This window comes from Podarcis erhardii (genome assembly GCF_964252035.2).
Source record: "Podarcis erhardii genome assembly, chromosome: 2".
Lineage (NCBI taxonomy): Eukaryota > Metazoa > Chordata > Lepidosauria > Squamata > Lacertidae > Podarcis > Podarcis erhardii.
This window is the reverse complement of record NC_138498.1, coordinates 91,811,443-91,833,535: the sequence shown is the minus strand read 5'-3', so window position 1 is coordinate 91,833,535 and position 22,093 is coordinate 91,811,443. Positions and strand designations below refer to the sequence as shown.

General features: G+C 41.0%; 1 protein-coding gene and 1 long non-coding RNA gene across 3 annotated transcripts in view; one reads left to right on the top strand and one right to left on the bottom strand.

Annotated features, from left to right (window-relative positions):
- The window catches only part of GRM7 (glutamate metabotropic receptor 7), a 420,893-nt gene that overhangs the window by 388,216 nt on the left and 10,584 nt on the right, over positions 1 to 22,093 (top strand). Inside the window, exon 10 of one of the 2 annotated variants that reach the window (XM_081852489.1) lies at positions 2,217 to 2,309. The exons of the other annotated variant lie outside the window; for it this stretch is intronic. Coding sequence (XP_081708615.1) covers positions 2,217 to 2,287 — 71 coding nt within the window. The 3' untranslated portion in view covers positions 2,288 to 2,309. The remainder of the gene's footprint in view (positions 1 to 2,216; positions 2,310 to 22,093) is intronic. 2 annotated transcript variants of the gene reach the window in all.
- LOC309337434 lies at positions 16,129 to 21,992 on the bottom strand. Its single transcript, XR_014154294.1, has 3 exons — positions 20,299 to 21,992; positions 18,137 to 18,196; positions 16,129 to 16,647 (listed from the first exon to the last, which is right to left on the bottom strand). It is a non-coding gene; the product is annotated as an uncharacterized lncRNA (long non-coding RNA).

The window sequence follows — 22,093 nt, the reverse complement described above, 5'->3', positions numbered from 1 at the left end:
ACATAAACCTTCAAACATCAAGTGAATCTCCCTAAGAAATCACAATTCCATCCCTGATTTCTCCTGTTTGAGTTTAAGTGTTTTGTGACAGAGCTCGGAAGTAGCATGTCAACGCTCACAATGAATGAAATTTGGAGGGTTGTGTAAGGCAAACATCATTTGTTTAAGTGGAAGGCCAGCTGCCTATTTTTGTGTTCTCACCTTGGGGGTCTTTCTTTTGAGACAGAAAAACATTCCTTGCACACACCCTGTTAATTTCCTTTAATTTTTCTACCCACATACCTGGAAAATGTATGTCTATCTGTATGTTTTGATTTTGTTATGCTTCAGAAGGCTCCAAAGCATGAGCCTTCACTTAAGGAAAAGCCATTGCTGTGTAATGAGTGGAGATGGAGAGTGTAAACAGCAACTGAATGGCCACTGGATGCTGGAATAAATGGGCCTTTGGCTCAATCCAGCAATATCTTTTTTGGTTCTTATGAAGCATTGGCAAGGTCAGTACAGTGCCAACATACCTGCAGAACCAGGCCAGTGCTACCTTCAGAGCATCTCCACCATACCGACCTCATCTCCGCTTGACCCCGTAGTCACTCAGTCACAATATACAGCAGAGATGCAGGCAACCTGAGGTCAGGTAAGCAGTGGCTCCCCACTTCTCCATCTTCTATTAAAAGCATACCATGTGATACTTTCAGAATAGATGTAATACAGGCAACCCCAATTCTGGCAATGGACTCATCACTAAATGAAGCTTCCACGTTGTCTTCAAGTACAATTCCACATATTACAATGATTACAGCTTTAAGTACAGTCATACCTCGGGTTACAGACGCTTCAGGTTGCGTGTTTTCGGGTTGCGCACCGCACGGAACCCAGAAGTACCGGAATGGGTTACTTCCAGGTTTCGGCACTCGGGCATGCGCAAAAGCGCTGAATCAGACTTTGCACATGCGCAGAAGTGCCGAATTGTGACTCGCACGTGCGCAGATACAGCACTGCAGATTGCAAATGCTGCGGATTGCAAACGTGCCTCCCGCACAGATCACGTTCACAACCTGAGCATCCACTGTACTGTAATTGAATCGGGAGGCTACAAGTGTGTGAATCGCCATGTATTGCAACTCTTTTTTTTTCAAGCCAGCAAGTTCTCAGCTGGAGGACTTGGACTTCAAAATAAAATCAGTGCCTAAATGTGCTTCAAGAGTAGATTGGAAACATTTAGGACTTCTACCCCCTCTCACATATACTCGTCTCCTCTGAGTTTCTATGGAATATAATTTTAACCGAAAGTGCAGCACAGACAGGCAAAACTGAAAAGCTTTGTTGCCTCTCTCTCTATCTCTCAAGGGAGCAAAAATTCTGTAAGACTTCATTTAGGGTGTTTGTGACGTGAAACATGGCAGTTAAGAATCTACTCTGTCTGTGGAATCCCATCAGTGGATTGTGAATGATGTACATGTGAAATGAAAACATCCCATGTTCTACTTCAGAGAATGAAGTAGGCCCCACGATGCAACCACTGCTCTGCTGTGCCGTTTCTTTCGTTTGTTCATTTGTATCAGTTCCTAACATCATTGGCATGTTGTTGCCTAATTCATCTTTTTATGGTGGGGAATGGTGGGAGTTTCATAAGACCAGCCAAACGAGAGAAGTATGGAAGACAGTGAAGACTGATAGCATAACTGAACATAGGGAACTAGATTCTGGATGTTAGCTGGTGCAAACAGTTCCAGGCCTTTCTGGAATGAATCCAGTGTATTCCTTTGATGTGTAGGCACCTTCTCTTATGTTCAGAGGTACCTGAAGCCTTCTGTGAACTGATTTGTTCATTGTCAATTTACAGGATTGTAATTTGTGTGTTGCCATATCCCCAAACTTTATAGTGTGACTAAACCTAGCTCATAAATTAATGGTTGATATTCAACATCACACAAATGGGCATCTGTTCACACAAAGGGACTTCCCCTTTCTCTCCCCCCCTCATAACTCTGTGTTCCCCAATAAGCTATGGAGGACCCCAACCAATAACCATCTATAACAGATTTTGAAGTCATGCAGGGGGCTACAAAGAGGAAGAGACAATGGGGAAGTCCGGATGCGAGAGCAGAAGTCCTTTCCGCTGCTTGACTGAAACCTTTTGATGTCACCCCCAAAAAATTACCTTATCTATTCAAATGTGTGCATTATATATACCAATATATTTACTTTTCCTGTAGACTGCATACCACCTGTAAGAAAGAGTGTACAAAAATCTGTTACTTGGTACACTATTCCACCTACAGTATAGCTCTTGCCTGCTTTCTTAGAAGGTAAGACAAAGATCTAACTTTTACTGCTTAATTCTTTAAAAAGTTTTTTAAAAGCAAGTTAAATGTCAAGAATGTATATTTGTTTCAATGTAATAACGGAACTAAAGATGTCAGATTAATCAAAACTAGTCAACAAAGAAATAATATGCAAATGATAATCTTAAGGGGAGGCAAAATCAGCCAACGTGAGCCACCTCAAGAGCATAGAACAGGATTGTGGAAACTCAGACCCAGGAACCAAAAGTTGCCTTTGGGCCTTTCCCTAGGGTTACAGTTCGATGCCAAATATTGTCACTGTGAGCAGGTTCTCCAGAGACTTATGAATTTTGAGAAGCTGTAGGGGTTTTCACATGACACCCTCCACACGTATTTGATGAAGGGAAGGAGGGTCACAACTGTGGGCCATACCACTCTGTTGCTGGCACTCCACACAGCATGAACCTTCCAGTGACCATGTTGGTTAGAAAGGATACTAAATGTGTGCAGTTCTACCTTGTGTTCAAGCACCCTGGACTAATCAGGGTTTCTTGTTATTTAAATGTTATACGCTGTATATATGTGTATACGGCTATATGCACACTGAGTCCTTTGTCACCAATAACAGGGGGCATGGCCTGCAGGTTGACTCATGCTCCCTCCTCTGCATTCATTCAACATGAGAGAGAGGAAGCCATGTGAAGACTGTTCTGTGGGGTGGGATTAAGTTGCTCAGTCTTCTGTGGTTTTCAATATTGTAGCTAGATTCCTGAAGCATTCAGTGTTCAGTGAGGAAAATACGTTAGCAGTATCCTCCTCAGAGTTTGGAAATAAAAACATCATATTTGCTGTCTGTATATTCACTAAATGTTGCAATCCTATAAAGGAGTAAACCCCAGTGAACTTAAGGAGGCTTCAGTTCCAAATGGGCATGTAAAGGATCACACTGCACATAAAGGTTTTGCATACACAGCTAAAAAATATTTCATTATTTTATCTTTACAAAGACTGGTGGAAATTACTTTTCGGTGACTTCAGCTGTAGGAAGTTATTGCAGCATCGTTTGGAAAATGTATGGGTCGTTTTTGTAATCAACCCAATCGAACAAGTTTTCATTTCAACTTCTGGAAAAAAAAAATAGAATGGGAGAGCAACAGTAAATTTAATACAGTTAAATGAAAAATGTTGTTAGGCATGTCTTTAAATTCTTCTGTCTAAATACAATAATATTACAGTGGACTCGTCACAGACATCCAAATGGCCGAGTTAAGAGTCAATGTAGCAAGAAAGAAAGGGATGTTCCTAACAGCAACAAGCTGGACTGGTTAAGACTGCAATCCTATGCCTGATAAGTTAGTACAAGAAAGTCACTGAACCTTCTAGTGTATAGGGTATAAGCACTGGACTGTAGAACACTGATTTCATTTCTATAAAAGAGGTAATTCTCCATAACTTTTATGAGAATCTGCTGGATCAGATCAAAGCCTGTATAATCCACCATCCTGTTCTCACATAGGCTAACCAGACGCCAGTGGGAAGCCCATTCACATGAAAATCATGCTATGGTCTTTTAAGCACCAGGTGAAAACCTCATCCCCCCCATGGCATTTGAATTTCAGTTGCTGTCATTTCCCTGAGCTGATTTCATGCTGGTTTGTTTAATGCTGTTTTTAAGGGGGGGGGGTGTTGCATGGTGTTTTGCCTTATGACTAATTTTTAATGCATTCTGTACTTTATTGTGTATGTAAACCGCTCAAGAGGACTGAGTGGACAATATACAAATGTAAAAAAATTCCCCTAAATAGTTTATTTAAATTGCTTGAACAAAAGCTGGAGATGAGAACTTACCTCCTTCGTTGTCAGAGCAGAAACTGGAATGAAAAAGCTTTCTGTTCTGCATGGGTCTCTCTGAAGTGTCGCACCAGGAAAGCTTCAGTTTCCCGAGTTTCAAGCCAGCAGCTTTTTCACTCTCCTCATACACGATTTGCCCTACTTTTAAAATAGGACAGATATTCACAGCTCGGCTTTACCTGTGGTCTTTTGGCATTTGAATTTCTTCAGCAGCAATATTTGCTTTATAAAAAACAACACCCTAACCACTTAGTAGCTCTTCTGTGTTCCAGAGTTATTTGCCAGCAAGAGGTCAGCTAGTTCTTCAGCTAGCATACAGCGTGATACATTTATCTGAACCCACCCAGCAATCATCTGTTTTAGATATTAGATTCCTGATTTTAAGAAAAATGACAGGATCTTGCCCACCTTCCTCACCCCTTTGCATTATCTCACTTTAAACATGTCATGTGTTTATCAGACCTGAGTTTGGTGCCTTAAGTAACGTAGGATATTATAAGTCCAGTTTTATGGGAACTGAGTTAAAGAGATGCTCACTCAACTGAGATACAATCCTAAGTCAAAACCAAGAGCCAAGCACCTGGGCCATTGTTGTTTCCAAAGCAACAGCAGCATGGTCCAGTACCTAAGCAGTATCTAACAAGTATCAGCAGGGGAGAGCAATAGACCACAGCTTTTCAAGAATCGTTTTAGCCTGAAGCAAAGCTTTGTTTCCCCCTTTTGAGCTCCGCACCAGTGGTGGGTGTTCTTTTAACTGTGTCTTACTACAGTGTGAGGATAACAGAAGTTTTAGCTTCGGAGGCTTCAATCCTAAAACCACACTAAGTCCCACTGAACACAGTAAGACCTATTTCAGAGAAAGCATGCATGGATTTTGTTTGAAGAGCTCCTTACTGCGCCTAACTGGCTGCTTTTCTGGACTGCTTAATTTTTAGAAGATGGTTGCTTGTTGTGGTAATACAACCTTCAATCCAGGGCTCCATCACAATTAACCATGTTGTGCTTGCCAGCACTGAGAGCTTACCCCTGCCACCAGCAAGGGGAACCCATTGTAAAACAGGGTGGGGCTTTGTATTACAACTCAGTCCTCACCTAAGTCTTCCCTGTGCCCTGTCCTCTTTGGAATGAGTGTGCCACTGTGCATTAGAAGTCACATGCAAAGTAATGTATTCACATGTAGAATAGCATGTGCTTGACTGTCACTTCACCCAGAGCTGGATTTAGGTTTGAGGAGGCCCCAAGCCAGGGGTCAGCAAACCTTTTCAGCAGGGGCTGGTCCACTGTCTCTCAGACGTTGTGGGGGGCCGGACTATATATTGGAAAAAAATATGAACAAATTCCTATGCCCCACAAATAACCCAGAGATGCATTTTAAATAAAAGGACACATTCTACTCATATAAAAATACGCTGATTCCCGGACCATCTGTGGGCTGGATTTAGAAGACGATTGGGCCGGATTCGGCCCCCGGGCCTTAGTTTGCCTACACATGCCCTAAGCTACTGAAGGTATTGGGTCCCTTTATATGTCCAGCTGTCCTTTGTCAACAACAAATTGTCGCTGTTTTTTGTGTTGAATATATGCTATATGGTAATTTATGAACCTAATAGCCATTTGCACATAACAAATAGGAGCCTACACAACACAAAACACTGTTGCTGTATGTAGGTTTTATTTTATTTTATTTTTAACTTATATTTTGGAAATGTACGTCCAGTTTTTCTTCCTTTAATTTTTTGGGGTGTCCCCTTGATTAACTTATACATAAATCCAGCCCTGACTTCACACCATCTCACATACAATTAGATGGTTGACTCTTTTGGCAATGGCCACATTCAGATGATCATACCCTGGCTTAATAAATCGAGGTGTGTGTGAAGCTTTCGGCCACATGCTTCATTCTTGCATCATCCTTTCCTTCCTCAATGTGCCGTGATAAGCCAGGAAGCCACCAGCTAACTCTTGTTTTCTATTTTGTTGGAATTGAGAAACGGACGTTACCAGATTTGGAACAAGCTTGGATCCTAAACCACAATTCTTTCAGCTGTTTGTTGGAGAGGACCCTTAACAGCATTGCTTGCCCTGCGAGCCATTGATTCAGTAAAGCCTAAGTGTCTGCATACTGATATGATACCCTGCCTGGAGACCTGAGTTTAGGTGCACTAAAAACAAGTCCATTGATTTCAACAAGACTGATAGTAGTGCACAAAGTTAAACTGGTGCAGCATATGACTTTGTAAGGCTGGACCTAGGCAACATAATCCTCGAAGTGTTCTGTGGCACTGGAATGAACAGAGCTTGTTCCAGCAAGGTTTTTAAGGATCAGTAGCTTCATTTCCTAATACATTGCTGCAGAATGCCTCTCCATCTGGGCAGTTAGAGAGCTGTTCGTTGCCTGCATTAGCAATTCACATAATTATTGATTACAGCACTAGCCCTTACCATCTGTAAGGTGTTTCCTAAAGGCCAAGCTCTGTTATCCTGCCCACATTAGCTGCTGTATTAATTTAGTTGTCAGTGGATATTTCAGCCCTCTGGGCGTCTCTGCTTTATTTCTATTCATTATATCGTTTTCTTTACCCTTTGGAACTCAAAACAGGTGTTCATGCTAGATAGCCTGATGGGGACATTTTTTTTTGTGGGCCTTAGGCTTCCTATGTGTCTTTACCTATACAGATTTTCTGTGAATTGTTTCTAATTACTTAGAAAATTGCCTGGAATTAAAATAATTAACACCGTGTTTTTAGTAAATTTTAGAGCCAATAACAGTGCCCCAGCAAATGTATAGATTTTGAAAAGAACGACCATACGCAGAGGGATATGTTCAAACAGGAAAATGTTTGTCTGCATCATGAGGTCTTGGGCAGTTTTAGTGGTGTCATCAAGACAGGACTTTGGGGCAAATATGCCAGGCAGAATGAACAGGAGGCTCCCCAAACCCAGCAGGGCCAGCTCACTTACATTTTAAAATAAGTGAAGAAATATAGTAGAACATTAAATTCAAGGACTAAATTATCTAATTGCACTACTGGTGAGTTTCCCTGGAACATCTGGATGAACATCGATTGCTGGCTGAAATGGCTCTTCTACTGAACAATGATTTTTTAAATATTCTTCTGGTGTGCCTTTCCTAGCCTAGTTTGTTAGGGGAAAAGACCAGTGTGTTAAATCTACACGACCCCCCCCCCCCCCCGCTAGCATTCTTTAATTCTAATTGATGGTGATATTTGAACATACACATTCCAGATGTGTTAGAATGGTAAGACTTATCAGATTGAGCTAAGAGAGAACTATGATGGGGAAGGCATCTCAGAAAACACAGTAAGTGTAGGTGTGTGAGATAAATTGTGTGAATTGTGTGCAGCCCACGTCTTTATTTTTTAAAAGTGCCTGCATGAAAATAATACAATAGCCCAAAGACCATAAGTCAATTATCTGTATCAAATTCTCCTTTCAATTGTTCCCTGAAAACTCGTTTATCTCCTGGATGCAGTGTAGTCATACATGAGAGCAACTCATGTCAAAATGTGCCATTTTTCACTTGCTTTTGAATAAGGGTACAAATGAATAGTTGCCATAGTTACTGTTAGTTGATACTATGCCGATCACATTTGGGGGGTGCTATGAAGATCATACTGTGTGCATGCACACAAAAGCTTATACCCAGAACAAACTTAGTTGATCTCTGAGGTGCTACTGGACATTTTATTATTATTATTATTATTTATTTTGACAGTGTCAGACCAACACAGCTACCTACCTGAATCTAGTGTAGCAATGTTTGGGTCATTTGATCAAGTGAATAAAAGTTGCATTCAAAACTACTGATTTCTCTACACTAGAGTTGCCAGAGTGATTGGCTAACACTATTCACTTTCTCGTCTGTAAATAGTCCATTCTGCTTTTTTCTTTTCTTTTCAGGTTAATGGGCATACTCTGAGTGAGCTTGAGCAGCCAAAACCTGTTGATAACATTTAGATTTCAATCTGACCTCCCTGAAGCACACGAGTGAGATTTAGGAAATGCTAACACTTACAAATGGTGGGGGGTGAGGATGGAAATAAACAGTGGTCTTAAAATATGAACTAACTTGAATCCTGCAATCATTATCTGATGCCCTTCTTCGTGTGCCTCCTCTGCAAGAGGTCCAGAGGGTTGCGACACAAGCACAGGCCTTTACTGCAGTGGCTCCATTTGTGGAACGCTCTCCCCAAGAAGACTCACCTGGCACCTGTTACATATATTTAGGTGCCAGACAAAAGCATTTCTCTTCTCCCAGACCTTAGGCTAATTAAACCATCCTCTGGTCATTTAAACTGGGGGGGGGGGGGCATTGTTTTTGTTTGTTTTTGTGTTATGTATTTTTGTGTTTTTATCTTGTAAACAGTCCTGTGATCCTTGGCTAAAGGGTAGTTTTTTAATAACAACAACAGTAACAACAACAATAAAACAAGATTTAAGGGTGGAAGGCGGAGCCAAAATCACAGTCTTTATGTGAAATGTAGAAAGACCTATGTGTATGTGAAGAAACTATTAATACTTCAGTTGCAAACACAGCAGTGCTGTATAAGTGTTGCTTTGAGATGAGGAGAAATTCGTTTCCATCTGCATTTAAAGACAAACCCACCACAATATGTGAACCCGAAGCACAGCCATCCTTCGAAAGTTGCAATGCAGTTCCCCAGACCACTAATGTGTAACAAAAATGCATAGGTAAAAGTAAAGGGACCCCTGACCATTAGGTCCAGTCGTGGCCGACTCTGGGGTTGCGGCGCTCATCTCACTTGATTGGCCGAGGGAGCCAGCGTACAGCTTCCGGGTCATGTGGCCAGCATGACTAAGCCGCTTCTGGCGAACCAGAACAGCACACGGAAACACTGTTTACCTTCCCACTGGAGTGGTACCTGTTTATCTACTTGCACTTTGACATGCTTTCGAACTGCTAGGTTGGCAGGAGCAGGGACCGAGCAACTGGAGCTCACCCCGTCGCGGGGATTCGTACCGCCGACCTTCTGATCGGCAAGTCCTAGACTCTGTGATTTAACCCGCATCCCAACAAAAATGCATATGCCGGGGTAAAGTGTGCACAAAAATGCACGTTAGCAAAACAAAATATAAAATACAGTGTATTGGGCAAAATTGCATGTAATCATCATCATCATCATCATCATTATCATGATCTTTTATTTATGCCACGCCCTCCCCGGCCAAAGTCAGGCTCAGGGCGGCTAACATCAGATATATAACATTGGTATAAAATCAAACAATAATTAAATTACCTCCTAAAAGCAGGTCAAAATCAAATTAAAGTCTAATTAAATGGCTTTCCGCAGGGTTAGGGTTGGGAACAGTAAGTGCTCATCGGCCCAACTGTTTACGCTGATCTTATATGGGCCTGTGAGAATGCTGGGAGGCCTCTTTCATACTAGTTCTTATACAGAAAGAGAAGGGGAGTCAGGCTGAGCCCTGACCAAAGGCCTGGCAGAAAAACTCCATCTTGCAGACCCTGTGGAAAGATGTCAAGTCCTGCAGGGCCCTGATCTCTTGTGGCAGAGCGTTCCATCAGGCTGGGTGTATATCAGGAATGTATGTATGTATGTATGTATGTACGTAAGTACGTACAGTGGTGCCTCGGGTTACATACGCTTCAGGTTACATATGCTTCAGGTTACAGATTCTGCTAACCCAGAAATAGTGCTTCAGGTTAAGAACTTTGCTTCAGGATAAGAACAGAAATCGTGCTCTGGCGACACAGCGGCAGCAGGAGGCCCCATTAGCTAAAGTGGTGCTTCAGGTTAAGAACAGTTTCAGGTTAAGAACAGACCTCCGGAACGAATTAAGTACTTAACCCGAGGTACCACTGTATATCAGGAAAATTTCACACTAAAATGCAGATGAATTTTCCTAAGTACTTAAAAAAACCCCACAAACTGATGCGGAAACTGAACTTAGGATTTGAGGGGAGGGGAAGAGAGAGAAACTGAGAGAAATCAGAATTGACCCATTTGGTTATCCCTAGCACTGCTAGTTTTCTCTCTGACAGATGGAGGCTCTGTGAGCTGCTTGAAAAACAAAGCGTCAACAGATGCAGTTGATCACATCATAGAGATGTGGTGGGGAAGAAGCTGGATCAGCTGCATTTCTGCTTTGAGCTGCTTTGATGTTAAAGGGATAGAGGCTCTTGCAGGAGAAAAAGGTGGCAATACTAACTAACGAGTATGCTAAAATTTATTGCGCTTTGTGATTACAAGGCTGTGGGACTCCAGCATGTGTGTTAGTTTACAGGTGACCAATGCAATGCCTCCCAGATATTGCTGTACTACAAATAAGTAGTTTTTAATATTCTGTTTTAATTGTCGTGACCCACCCTGGGACCTCAGGGTGAAAGGCTAACAACAATATCAACTCCCAGCTTCCCATACCATTGGCCATGTAGGTTGATTGATGGGTGTTGGAGGACAACATTTTCAGATAGGGCCAGCCCACACATGAGGCAAGATGAGGCAACCACCTCAGGCAGCAGGATCCACATGGGCAGATCCCGATGTAGATCGTTTTTGCCCCCTTGTTCCTGATGTAAATCTTCACTCACCCCTTCTTCCCTGATAGGGAGCGGCTGCCATTTTGTGATTTGCCTCAGGTGTCAAAATGTCTTAGGCTGGCCCTATCTGCAGAGCATCACACTGATGACTACCCCAGTGGTAGGCTGTTCACAAGAACACTCGAGAGGGTTTTTTAAAGGTTCCATAAGATATTCTTCATTACTAAAAGGAGAACCATAAAAATGCCATAAAATATTTGTTTGATCTAGGTACATAAGCATGTGTGCTCTGAGACAATTCAAATCACTCATCATTGCAAGTAAGCGGCTGGGCTGCTACTGTGTCCAGTGTTGCATGAACTAAGGCATTAAAAAGAAATCTCATCCAAAGATTGCAGAATGAAAACATCTGCCAATTTGCATTTCTTCTTGTTTTTAAGCAGCTGAAATATGTTAAAGTGATAAATGAGCTAGAGAGAGAAAATGAGCTAGCAGTACAAAAACTGTATTTATTGAATTTTTGCACCAGCAATAATATTACAGTTGTACATAAAGGCATTTTGAACTGAGGGTATAATGCGATAGAAGCTAATTCAAAAGCTTTACTGAAATTAGTAGGGATCATGTATTTCAAATAAGAACGGACAGTTCAGTCTATTTCTGGTCTGTGACACTTTCATATGTGTTCATTTGTAAGTCCATCTCATTTCTGCATTCATCTGTGGTTTTATTTTTATTTTTTAAAAAACCTGCATTCATTTTAAACATGTTTTGAATGTATTTTTCACAAAATATGCATTTCTAAACATATATTATCTCAAAATATGATTTTCTAAGAATTAAATTTCAAGATACTCATTTTAAAATGCACCACGTCCTTTTTGGGAGTTGAGAGCTGCATCGCAATATTCAGAGGCACAAAAAAAATATGAGGAGTAACTACGTGTTTATTTGCACATTACTCTGTGAGAAGCAGATCAGATGAATTCACAAGAATAAGATTCCTCAAATATATTTAATAATGTTGTTTTGTTGTCATTGTTTTCATTTCTATACCACTTTCTATTTTTAAGAAAAAATTCAAAGAGGTTTACAACACATTGAAACATCAAATAAGCACATACACCAAGCTTAGTTTTAACCAATCAAATAATTGCGGTAAATATATTCCAGCACAATCCTAGCCATGTCTACTCAGAAATAAGGCACTACTGATTTTAATAGGGATGCTCCCAAACAAGTGGCGTTAATACATATTTACGTGAGAGTAAATCCTACTGGAGAGTAAATCCTCAGTGGAGATAACTTCTGAGAAGTAGGAGACATTGTTTAGATTAAATATATAGCAACAGCAATCAGCATTCTCTTGTGAAGATGATACATGGATATGGGAAAGCTGCACATTTACGGGTAAAATAATGCTGAAAATATATCAATTATTAATGTATTTGTATCACAACTTTGCATCCAAGGGGCTCAGGACACTATTGTGGGATCATTCCATTTTATCTTCACGCCTTGCCTGTGGATGGATTAGGCTCAGAGATAAAGACATTCTCAACGAATTTTATGACTAAATTGGGATTTTATTGCTCTTAATAAATATAGTTTGCTGGTTAGCTTTTCCAGCACTTGTCCTAAGCTCTGTAGTTAGTAGGTGAAGTAAGAATTCCAGACACAAACGTAATTTAAATTAAAGACATGTAATTGGTGATGCCCTTGAAGGCTTGCCTTCACAGCCCTGTCTCACAGCATATAAACTTGTCCTGTTCCAAATTAAGGGTTTCAGTGAACTTGGCCAAGCTTGGGTTTGGAAATTTCAATTCCATAGCAGGCACTTTCTAACACACTGCTTGTTGGTGGCTTGCTGCAGTTGTTATTTCAAGGACCATCATACATTGGTGGTTCACTGCATTTGGTCTCCTCCAAATTGGCCAGGTTGTATCTCAGCTCGTGCTGAATGAATGAATGCACTCTCACACAGGGGGTCTCTCCAATGTCACAGATTAGCTTCAGAGTTCAGTACCATGGCTTTTAGTAAGGAATGGCATGGACAGCAATGTGGTGGCAATGCACTTAATTCTGAGCTTCCAGTTTGAAATTACTTGTGGCACCCGCCTCTTTCCTTGCCACACATCCTGCTGCTTCTGCGCAAACATACTGTGAAGCACCCATGCAAACGACTTCACACGGGGCTGTTCTTCTAACCTACAATCGAGTCTGTGAATGTCTGTACAATACTGGTTGCAGGTAGTTAGCCGTGTTGGTCTGCCGTAGTCGAAACAAAATAATAATAAAAAAATCCTTCCAGTAGCACCTTAGAGACCAACCAAGTTTGTTATTGCTATGAGCTTTTGTGGTATCTGAAGAAGTGTGCATGCACACGAAAGCGCATACCAATAACAAACTTAGTTGGTCTCTAAGGTGCTACTGTATACAATACTGGTGTGTACTGATTCAGGGGGGGGGGAGCTATTTGTGTACTCTTGGGAGGCAGAGAAACACCCTCATTTTGATAGTATAGCATGCACCTGGAAATTATTATACTGAGCTATTTTGGATGAAAAAGGAAAGGAAATTAGCCCTGAGTGCTCACTGGAAGAACAGATCCTGAAGCTGAGGCTCCAATCCTTTGGCCACCTCATGAGAAGAGAAGACTCCCTGGAAAAGACCCTGGATGTTGGGAAGGATGGAGGGCACAAGGAGAAGGGGACGACAGAGGACGAGATGGTTGGACAGTGTTCTCAAAGCTACCAAAATGAGTTTGACTAAGCTGCGGGAGGCAGTGAAAGACAGGAGTGCCTGGCGTGCTCTGGTCCATGGGGTCACAAAGAGCCAGACGCGACTAAACGACTAAACAACAACAAATTTTGAATGAGTATCTCACCAATAAAACAAACTGAAGACTCTGAACTGCATAGATAACTAGACAGAACTGAAATTCTGACAGTTCGAGAAGACAATGAGTCTTGCTATTTGGGGAGAAAAGACAGCAGGTGAGTTCGATGGAAATTATTTCCATGCCTGGCTTAAACTGTGGAGAAGCCAACACAGTCTTGCAAAAAGAAAAACATGGTTAATGGCATTGTTTAAATGTGAGAAAGTAATTTGCAAGCCTTTTGTTATCTTTCAAGTCACTGGAACTTAAATGAGAACAGACATATTCAGCAGTCTTAAGACAGTTTACATTGAAATGGCTCTCTGTGATTTATGCTTTTTAATTAAAGGCACTTAAGGTTTACTGTAAATTATGTGAGCTGGTTTTGTTTCTGAATAATGCATCTTTGTTTCAATCACAATGAAACAATGTAGCTACACATTTATTAAGACCCTCTGCCACAGAACACATCTTGGGTTCCTTGCACACCAAAGAATGGAGGCAAGGGAGTAATTCACAAAAATAATACATTCATCAAATTAAATCTTTTCCTACCCCGCCTAACAAAATAATGCTGCTCTTCTAAGAATTCATCCATGCTTAAAAATAAAAATAATAGCAACCTGCTTAGGATTCCCTAGGTAATCACTAATCTGTTGCCTATGTTCCCATTTATGCCTCAACTCTGTGCTGTTAGAGGTTCAGGGATGCTTTATTGTTTGCAAGTTAGATGGAATTGATATAGATATTTGAATAGTCTACCAATTGATCCAAGGGTGGTGCTTTGGGGGCACCTTACAACTCTGCAATCCTATGATTCTATTGTAATTCTGCTTCCAACATCAATGGAGCATAATTAGACCCACAATGTAAATTGTGTACATTCAATTAATGTGCATGGTTTTTGTCCCCAAAAAGTAAATAGCACTGCAAGGAAGTCCTTGGGAAGTGGGATGAAGAGATGGTTTTTGTTCAGACTGTGGGAGGAAGAGAGATTTATTTTCCCACTCTGCACCACCCTTGGTTTAGGCTTCCCCATGAGTCCTATTCACATAACAGAAGAGTGCATTAATTGCATTAACGCAATTCATGTCACATTTTATTTGACCCTTAATCTCTTACTGTAGAAAGACAATTTCTCTGTAGAGCTCCTAACATGAATGGCCATATGGCATCTGCATTTGTCCACCTTTTATCTGTAAATATTTAATCTTCAGCATCACTTGCTGTGAAATGAGACTGCCATTATTTTGGCCATTGCCCAGTGAGAGCTTCCAGATCTGTGTCGCGTGTTTCCTTATAAAGGTTTAATACCTACACTTAGTTTACCATAACTGGTTTATCAAACAGTTTGACTTGAGTGTAGAAGCACTTCCTTTATTTTAATGGGTATCCATTTAATTACAAATACTAATCTGAACATTTATCATTCAACCTTAATATGCTGATGGGTACTTTGCTGTAAGTAAATTCCTTCAAGTCAAGTACACATTGATGGGTCTTCTGTGCTCTAAGTAGATTGTAAATTATTTTAAAATATTGACTATATTAATGATGCACTCCAGAGTGTAGAGTCCGACAGACTCTACACTGCATCGATTAGCTAGCTATACTGTCAATAGATACTACCATATTCCAGATGGCACACAGTAAAGCAGATATTTTCTGCAAATTATACAAAAGTAGCTGAAAGTTCCTGGCATCTCTTGGGAATTCTGAGAAACAACAGAATTCTGAGATTTAGCCTGAGATTTATAAATTGATAATAAAATATGTTCACTTGTGTGCACACACATGACCTGACAATGGAAAATCCGAATAGAATCCAACCCAGAATTTGGGCTTTTAAATTAACACTGTCTCCTTTCTCCTGCCCCTGATCACAAAACAGTATGTTCTCTGTGAGGAACATAATATATTAACATTAGAATCATAGAATCATAGAATCATAGAGTTGGAAGAGACAAGGGCCATCGAGTCCAACCCCCTGCCAAGCAGGAAACACCATCAGAGCACTCCTGACATATGGTTGTCAAGCCTCTGCTTAAAGACCTCCAAAGAAGGAGACTCCACCACACTCCTTGGCAGCAAATTCCACTGTCGAACAGCTCTTACTGTCAGGAAGTTCTTCCTAATGTTTAGGTGGATCTTTTTTCTTATAGTTTGGAACCATTGCTCCGTGTCCGCTTCTCTGGAGCAGCAGAAAACAACCTTTCTCCCTCCTCTATGTGACATCCTTTTATATATTTGAACATGGCTATCATATCACCCCTTAACCTCCTCTTCTCCAGGCTAAACATGCCCAGCTCCTTTAGCTGTTCCTCATAAGGCATCATTTCCAGGCCTTTGACCATTTTAGTTGCCCTCCTCTGGACACGTTCCAGTTTGTCAGTGTCCTTCTTGAACTGTGGTGCCCAGAACTGGACACAGTACTCCAGGTGAGGTCTGACCAGAGCAGAATACAGTGGCACTATTACTTCCCTTGATCTAGATGCTATACTCCTATTGATGCAGCCCAGAATTGCATTAATATTAATATTAATTTATTATTTAAACACCAGCCATATGGCTGGGTTTCCATAGGCACTCTGGGTGGCCTCAAACAAAATATAAAAAATACATTGAAACATCAGTCATTAAAAACTTCCCTAAACATGATGGCGGAGCAGACCCCTGCAGGATTACTCACTTGGCACATGGCTCAATTCCTGTATCAGCTGTCACTATTACAAAGGGGGGCAAAACCAATGGCGAGAGATATCTTTGGAGATGTCCACATCAGCACATTTTGGAACTGCTACATCAAATTGGGCAGCGATATCTTCAGAGGCATCCAGACTGGCACAGTTTGAAACTGTGTGGTCCACCAGCTGAATTCAAAACAGGGTCTGATGGCATTCAATCATAGGCCGAAATCCACTCCTCAAACCTACCTAACTGGGCAACAATATTTCCAGAGGCATCTGAAGTGGTGGAGGTCAGAATGTTTCGGTCCACCATCTTGATTCCAAATAGCATGCAGTATCCAGAAAACTGCCTCCTCCTTCTTGGGAACCACCGTATCAGGTTTGGTGATGGTATCTCATGAGGCTCTGGAATGCACAGAGAACAGATGAATAGACAGAAACACCACCTTCCAAAATATATGGTAGATCTGCTTAGAGTATGAAAGGGGCATCAACAGCCAAATGCTTACTACTTCAAAAAGAAGACATGCAGTTGTCTGTAAATGTTTGCTTATTGTAGTCTGTCAAAATATTAACAACCTCAACACCTCTTATTTTCCATTGATTGTGTTAGAAATGGTGGGGGTTTTTTTGTTTTTGTTTTTAGCTTGTTTGCTTTTTGCTTCAGAACATTATTTCTTGCAATACTGGTTACTATGACAACATGGCACATTTTTTGTTTCGTGTGATTTTTCTCCTTGTTTTCACCAGATCTATTCATACTAGTTTCAAAGAGGGTTTTATATGGCACATCCATTGATGAAGTCATATCAGTGTGTTGTACTGAGTACTTATTTGGCTTCCATTAAGTCCTTAGTTCCCATTCTGGGCTAACTGTTTAGATCAGTTATTTTCACTATGCCTAAACGATTTAATTTCAAACCTGTTTCAACTGAATGAACTCTTTTAGAGGGTTGCGGTCTGTCAGCCTTTGCCATTTAACCCATTGTGTCAGAAACAGAACTGTGATGATACCATAAGCTCTGGACTGCCCATGACAGGACAATTGGTGCATCATTAAAATAACAGAACTGAACCAAGGACATGCACTCGATGCAATCTTATGTCTTGATGTGCAAATAGCACTAATTAGATTACAACTTCCTGTCTGATAATAAAGCTTAATGCTTAGAATTATGATTGGATCCAATGGGCTGCTGTTCTTCCTGAATATTGGCAAAGGGGACTGGCCTTCTTGCACAAGAGGAGTCTAGCCTCATCTGTGTAGTTACACTGTTGTGGGGCCAGAACATATGTGCTACACAACCTTGTGCATAAGGAACTGAACCATGTTAAGTCTCATTAAAAGAAACAGCAGTACCAGCTGTAGGTGTAGTTGAAGGATACATGACAGTACTGAAGATTTAAGGCTTTAGAATAGTAGCTGGAGCAGAACTAAGCAGCTGTGTTCTGTTTTGGGTTCCATTAAAACAACAGGGGCAAACTATTCTTTTTGTAACACTACAATTAAAGCATCCTTTTCAGGAGGAAGATGCATAACAGATGTATTTCTGCTGGGTTTGAATTGACGTAAGTCAGAATGCCTTGCTTCAAGGATCATGCTCTTGGTGAGCTTTGCAAGAACAGCTTCTAAAAACAGGTGAACAAATTGACTAGTTGTCTGGGGGAGAAACGACAGTAAATATGATCTAATGATGCAAGACATCTCAGAGGATTTCAAAATATTTGAAAATGGGTCATATAAACTGAAAATAACTAAAACAGCAACACACAGTTATTGGTACAAGTTGCCAGAATGTGGACACACATTCAAACATGTATCCCATTGAAAGCAATGCTGTGTGGGTAGATTTAATCCAGAACCCCTCTTCATGCACTGCTTTTGAAGTCTTACCATGCAATTTAGAAGCCATCAAGTGATTGCCCACTTATGTCTGTGTATCTCCTTAAGTACCTACAATAATGTAATTAAATAAAAATGTAATTAAATACAATTAAATACAAAAATGTAATTAAATAATAATAATCCTCAGCTCGTTTGCAGTCAGACTCATCTCACCTTGTTTTGATCCACTTCAGGATTATACCATTCACATCTCCAGAGTTTGAATGCTTTTTGGTTACTCAGTGCAACTTTCTGGCTTCTTGTGAATATTGAAGAATCCATATAATTAAGGTAAAGGTAAAGGGACCCCTGACCATTAGGTCCAGTTGTGACCGACTCTGGAGTTGCGGCGCTCATCTCGCTTTATTGGCCAAGGGAGCCGGCGTTCAACTTCCGGGTCATGTGGCCAGCATGACTAAGCCACTTCTGGCGAACCAGAGCAGCGCACAGAAATGCCGTTTATCTTCCCGCCGGAGCGATAGCTATTTATCTACTTGCACTTTGACGTGCTTTTGAACTGCTAGGTTGGCAGAAGCAGGGACTGAGCAACGGGAGCTCACCCCGTCGTGGGGATTCGAACTGCCGACCTTCTGATCGGCAAGTCCTAGGCTCTGTGGTTTAACCCACAGCGCCACCCGCGTCCCTATCCATATAATTAACTAGCTCTAATTTAGATAAGGCACCTACCTGTACCATCACATTGTGCAGTGCAATGTGCAATAATAAATATACTGCAGTAGAACATTTGGAAGTATTGTAATCTGATGACTGCTACTTCAAACTGCTCTTGCAGGCAGCCAAGGTTAAAGAAAATTATTATGGTGAACATCTATAATTGTTACTTATGGTTCAGGCATCGTTTTGTGTGATAGTATTTTACCAGTTCCATGGGTAACAGGCTCACACAGTTCTTTTATATTTTACTTCAATTGTTAGCCTAGTCTGAGTTTGCTTAAGGATTGTAAATAATGTGCATTTATAAGAAAGCTAATAATGAGAGAGTCTCAGGGTAGCATTCAACCCTGACTCAGTCATGAAATATTTTAAAGAAGCAAACACATAAATGTAAAATGACCAGCATATAACCATGTGTGTATGCAAACCAAGATACTGAATATCCAGTTAATGTCCTTAACATTATTCCACCAGCAGAGATATCGGGTCATGGAAGAGGAAGAAGGTAGGAAATGTTTGGAGATTCCTCTGGCAGTGCTTGCCCTGCCCCCAAATCTATTCTGGTTGCACAAGGCCACCAATTCGATACCACCCATTGACTCTAAATGCAGAAATATATTGATGAATGCCTTAATTTGGCTCTCTAAGGATTTTGAAATCACATTTTGTTTTTACAGTGGTACCTCGGGATGCGAACAGGATCCGTTCTGGAGCCCCGTTCCCATCCTGAACGGAATGCAAGACGTGACAGTGCGTCTGCGCGGGTTGCGTTTCGCCGCTTCCGTGCATGCGTGTGACGTCATTTTGAGCGTCTGCTCATGTGCAAGTGGTGAAACCCAGAAGTAATGTGCTCCATTACTTCCAGGTTGCCATGGAACGCAACTCAAACGCGCTCAACCGGAAGCACATTCAACTCGAGGTATGACGGTTTATATTTGAGGTTTGTGTCTCCTGGATAGATACTCGACACAAGTCATTTTAATGTCTCAACACCAAACATAATTTCTGTACCAACCTTAAGAAAAAGAAACATATGAGACATTTGTTCCATTTGTTCCATTTGTCACTTCACCAACAACTACCAATGCATGTTCTGGAGGCTTAACTACAAAACCAGATAGGAAACTTTGGCAACAGTAGGTGTCCCCAATGTGCCTGTTTGCCCATTTGCTCAGATCTTAGCATTACTATGCATTGTTCCTCATTTGAAGGCACAGAGTCATGGCCTAATGGAGAGTGGTTCTCAGCCTGGAAACCTACCTGTGCATTTTTCAGCTTTCGAAGTGAGTAGTTAGTCTTGCACAATTTATAACACCTTGTAAAACTGACCATCTGAGTACTGTGGTTTATTGTTCTGAGCTTTGACCCCATTTAAAGCACAGGCCAGCTTGTTAACTAGCACCCACAATGTGAGTTAACATGTTCTCAACATGTTGTCACTCCATCCCTCTCCAGATTCATGACAACCTTGGAAACCTATTTCAATATTCACTTACCTCCCTGGCAGTAATCCCCAATGTACTCAGGGGGATTTGTATAGGAATGTATAGGAGTGTGGCAGTTCACAGCTTGGAATCTTTGATTTCTGCTCCACAAATGAAAATGAATACTTGCTGCCTCTTTAGAGCAGGTTGACTATTGTGTATGCTATTCTGAATTCTGAGGCAGGTGCTCTGCCTTCAAGGAGAATCCATCAGTGCTGGAGGGGCAAGTAGAAAAGAGCAAACAAATTATAAAGTTGGAATTTGTTAGGAGAAGCTCAGTTCTGAAAAGCCAAAGATCAGTTCAGCATATAAGTGGATTCTGATGTTATCTCTGCAGAACCATTTCAAATCAGCATGCCTAAAAGTACCTGATTGTCAACAGGCAATAGTGAATCAAAGGGGGGGATCTGATGTACATCAGCACATGAAAGGCAATGATGACATGAAATGATGTTGTGTTTGCTTCTGTGCTTCAGCTTTCGGTGATAGACGTGCAGCCATTTTAACGTGATACCCCAAATGACCCTGGAGTTTACACAGTATTGAAAACAGTCTCATCCTTAATTTCATTTAGCTAATATGACCGTCGGTGGCCATGCTCTGAACTGTTTCCAAAGACCTGGACAGAATGTGTCAGTTTCTGTCAGGATTTTGTTTTCCAGTGATATGGCTTAAGGTCCTGCTGTGAGGGGGGTACAAAAGTAAACTGAGGCTGGAGTCTCATCCTTCCTCCCCCCCCCCAAATGTATGCAAGCTCTGAGCAAAATATGATACTGTTAAGGCTATGAGACAAGCACTCAAGGCTATAGGCTCAGCTGTGTGTGTGTGTGTGTGTGTGTGTGTGTGGCTTATAGACTTATACAAGTCTCTTTAGTAATAGTTTTATTTCCAACATACCAGCTCATTCTGCCAGTAGCACTGAATTGCCACCAGTCACTGTCATCTCAAAGGGATGCCCAGCTCTGATAACCTTGGGAAAGTAAATGTAGCATTTCTGCTAAGAGGCAGGCCCTAAAATTCTTAACTGCCTCTTCTGGCCTACTTGCCGTTGAAAAACGGATCACTCTCCAAATTTCAGATGTCAAGTCTTCCTCTAACAATGGCAGCTAGCTTCTTTTGTGACATGGTGAAATTAAAAAGCTCCCTGCACATTCCCAGAAACCAATATCAACAATTCCAAAGTTTGAACTGCCTTCATCTAATGCAGAGAAATGGTAATAGTTGCTAAGCAACCTGCAACTCTTCCTTCCTTCATGCCATTTCAGTTCATTTCAGCTTTTCAGGCTGTGTCTAGAGCTGCTTAATTTGATCCTATTTGCAGTGACAATTTAGGCCTATACACCTTAGATGCCAATTCTCAAGGTGCATATAAAGAGCTCTGCCACATTTGGGGATTGTACCTTGTGAAATCGGAATAAAATAAAAATAATGTGATTTCACCCCTTTGAAGTCTGTCAGGGAATGTTAATACACTTGTTTTAAACCAATTTGTTCCTGTCCTGCAATGCTTCTGAATGGCAGTTATATCGCTATTAATAATACATGCTTGTAGCTGCTATGCATCGTGTAGTAGCACAGGCAACGTTTTCAGACTTGCCGCACAGAGCCAAACCTTGACCTTATCCTCAGATCCATATATTTTTCCATGTTCCTGTCCCACATGGATATGAACACAATGCAAGTTAAATAAATATAGGGTGGCTGCATAATACATAGAAATTGTGTCATTTAGAAGGTGTGTCATTTAAAAAAAAAGGCAAGGCCATATTTCATAACATTTCAGAAGCATGCTCTTTTATTCATTCCA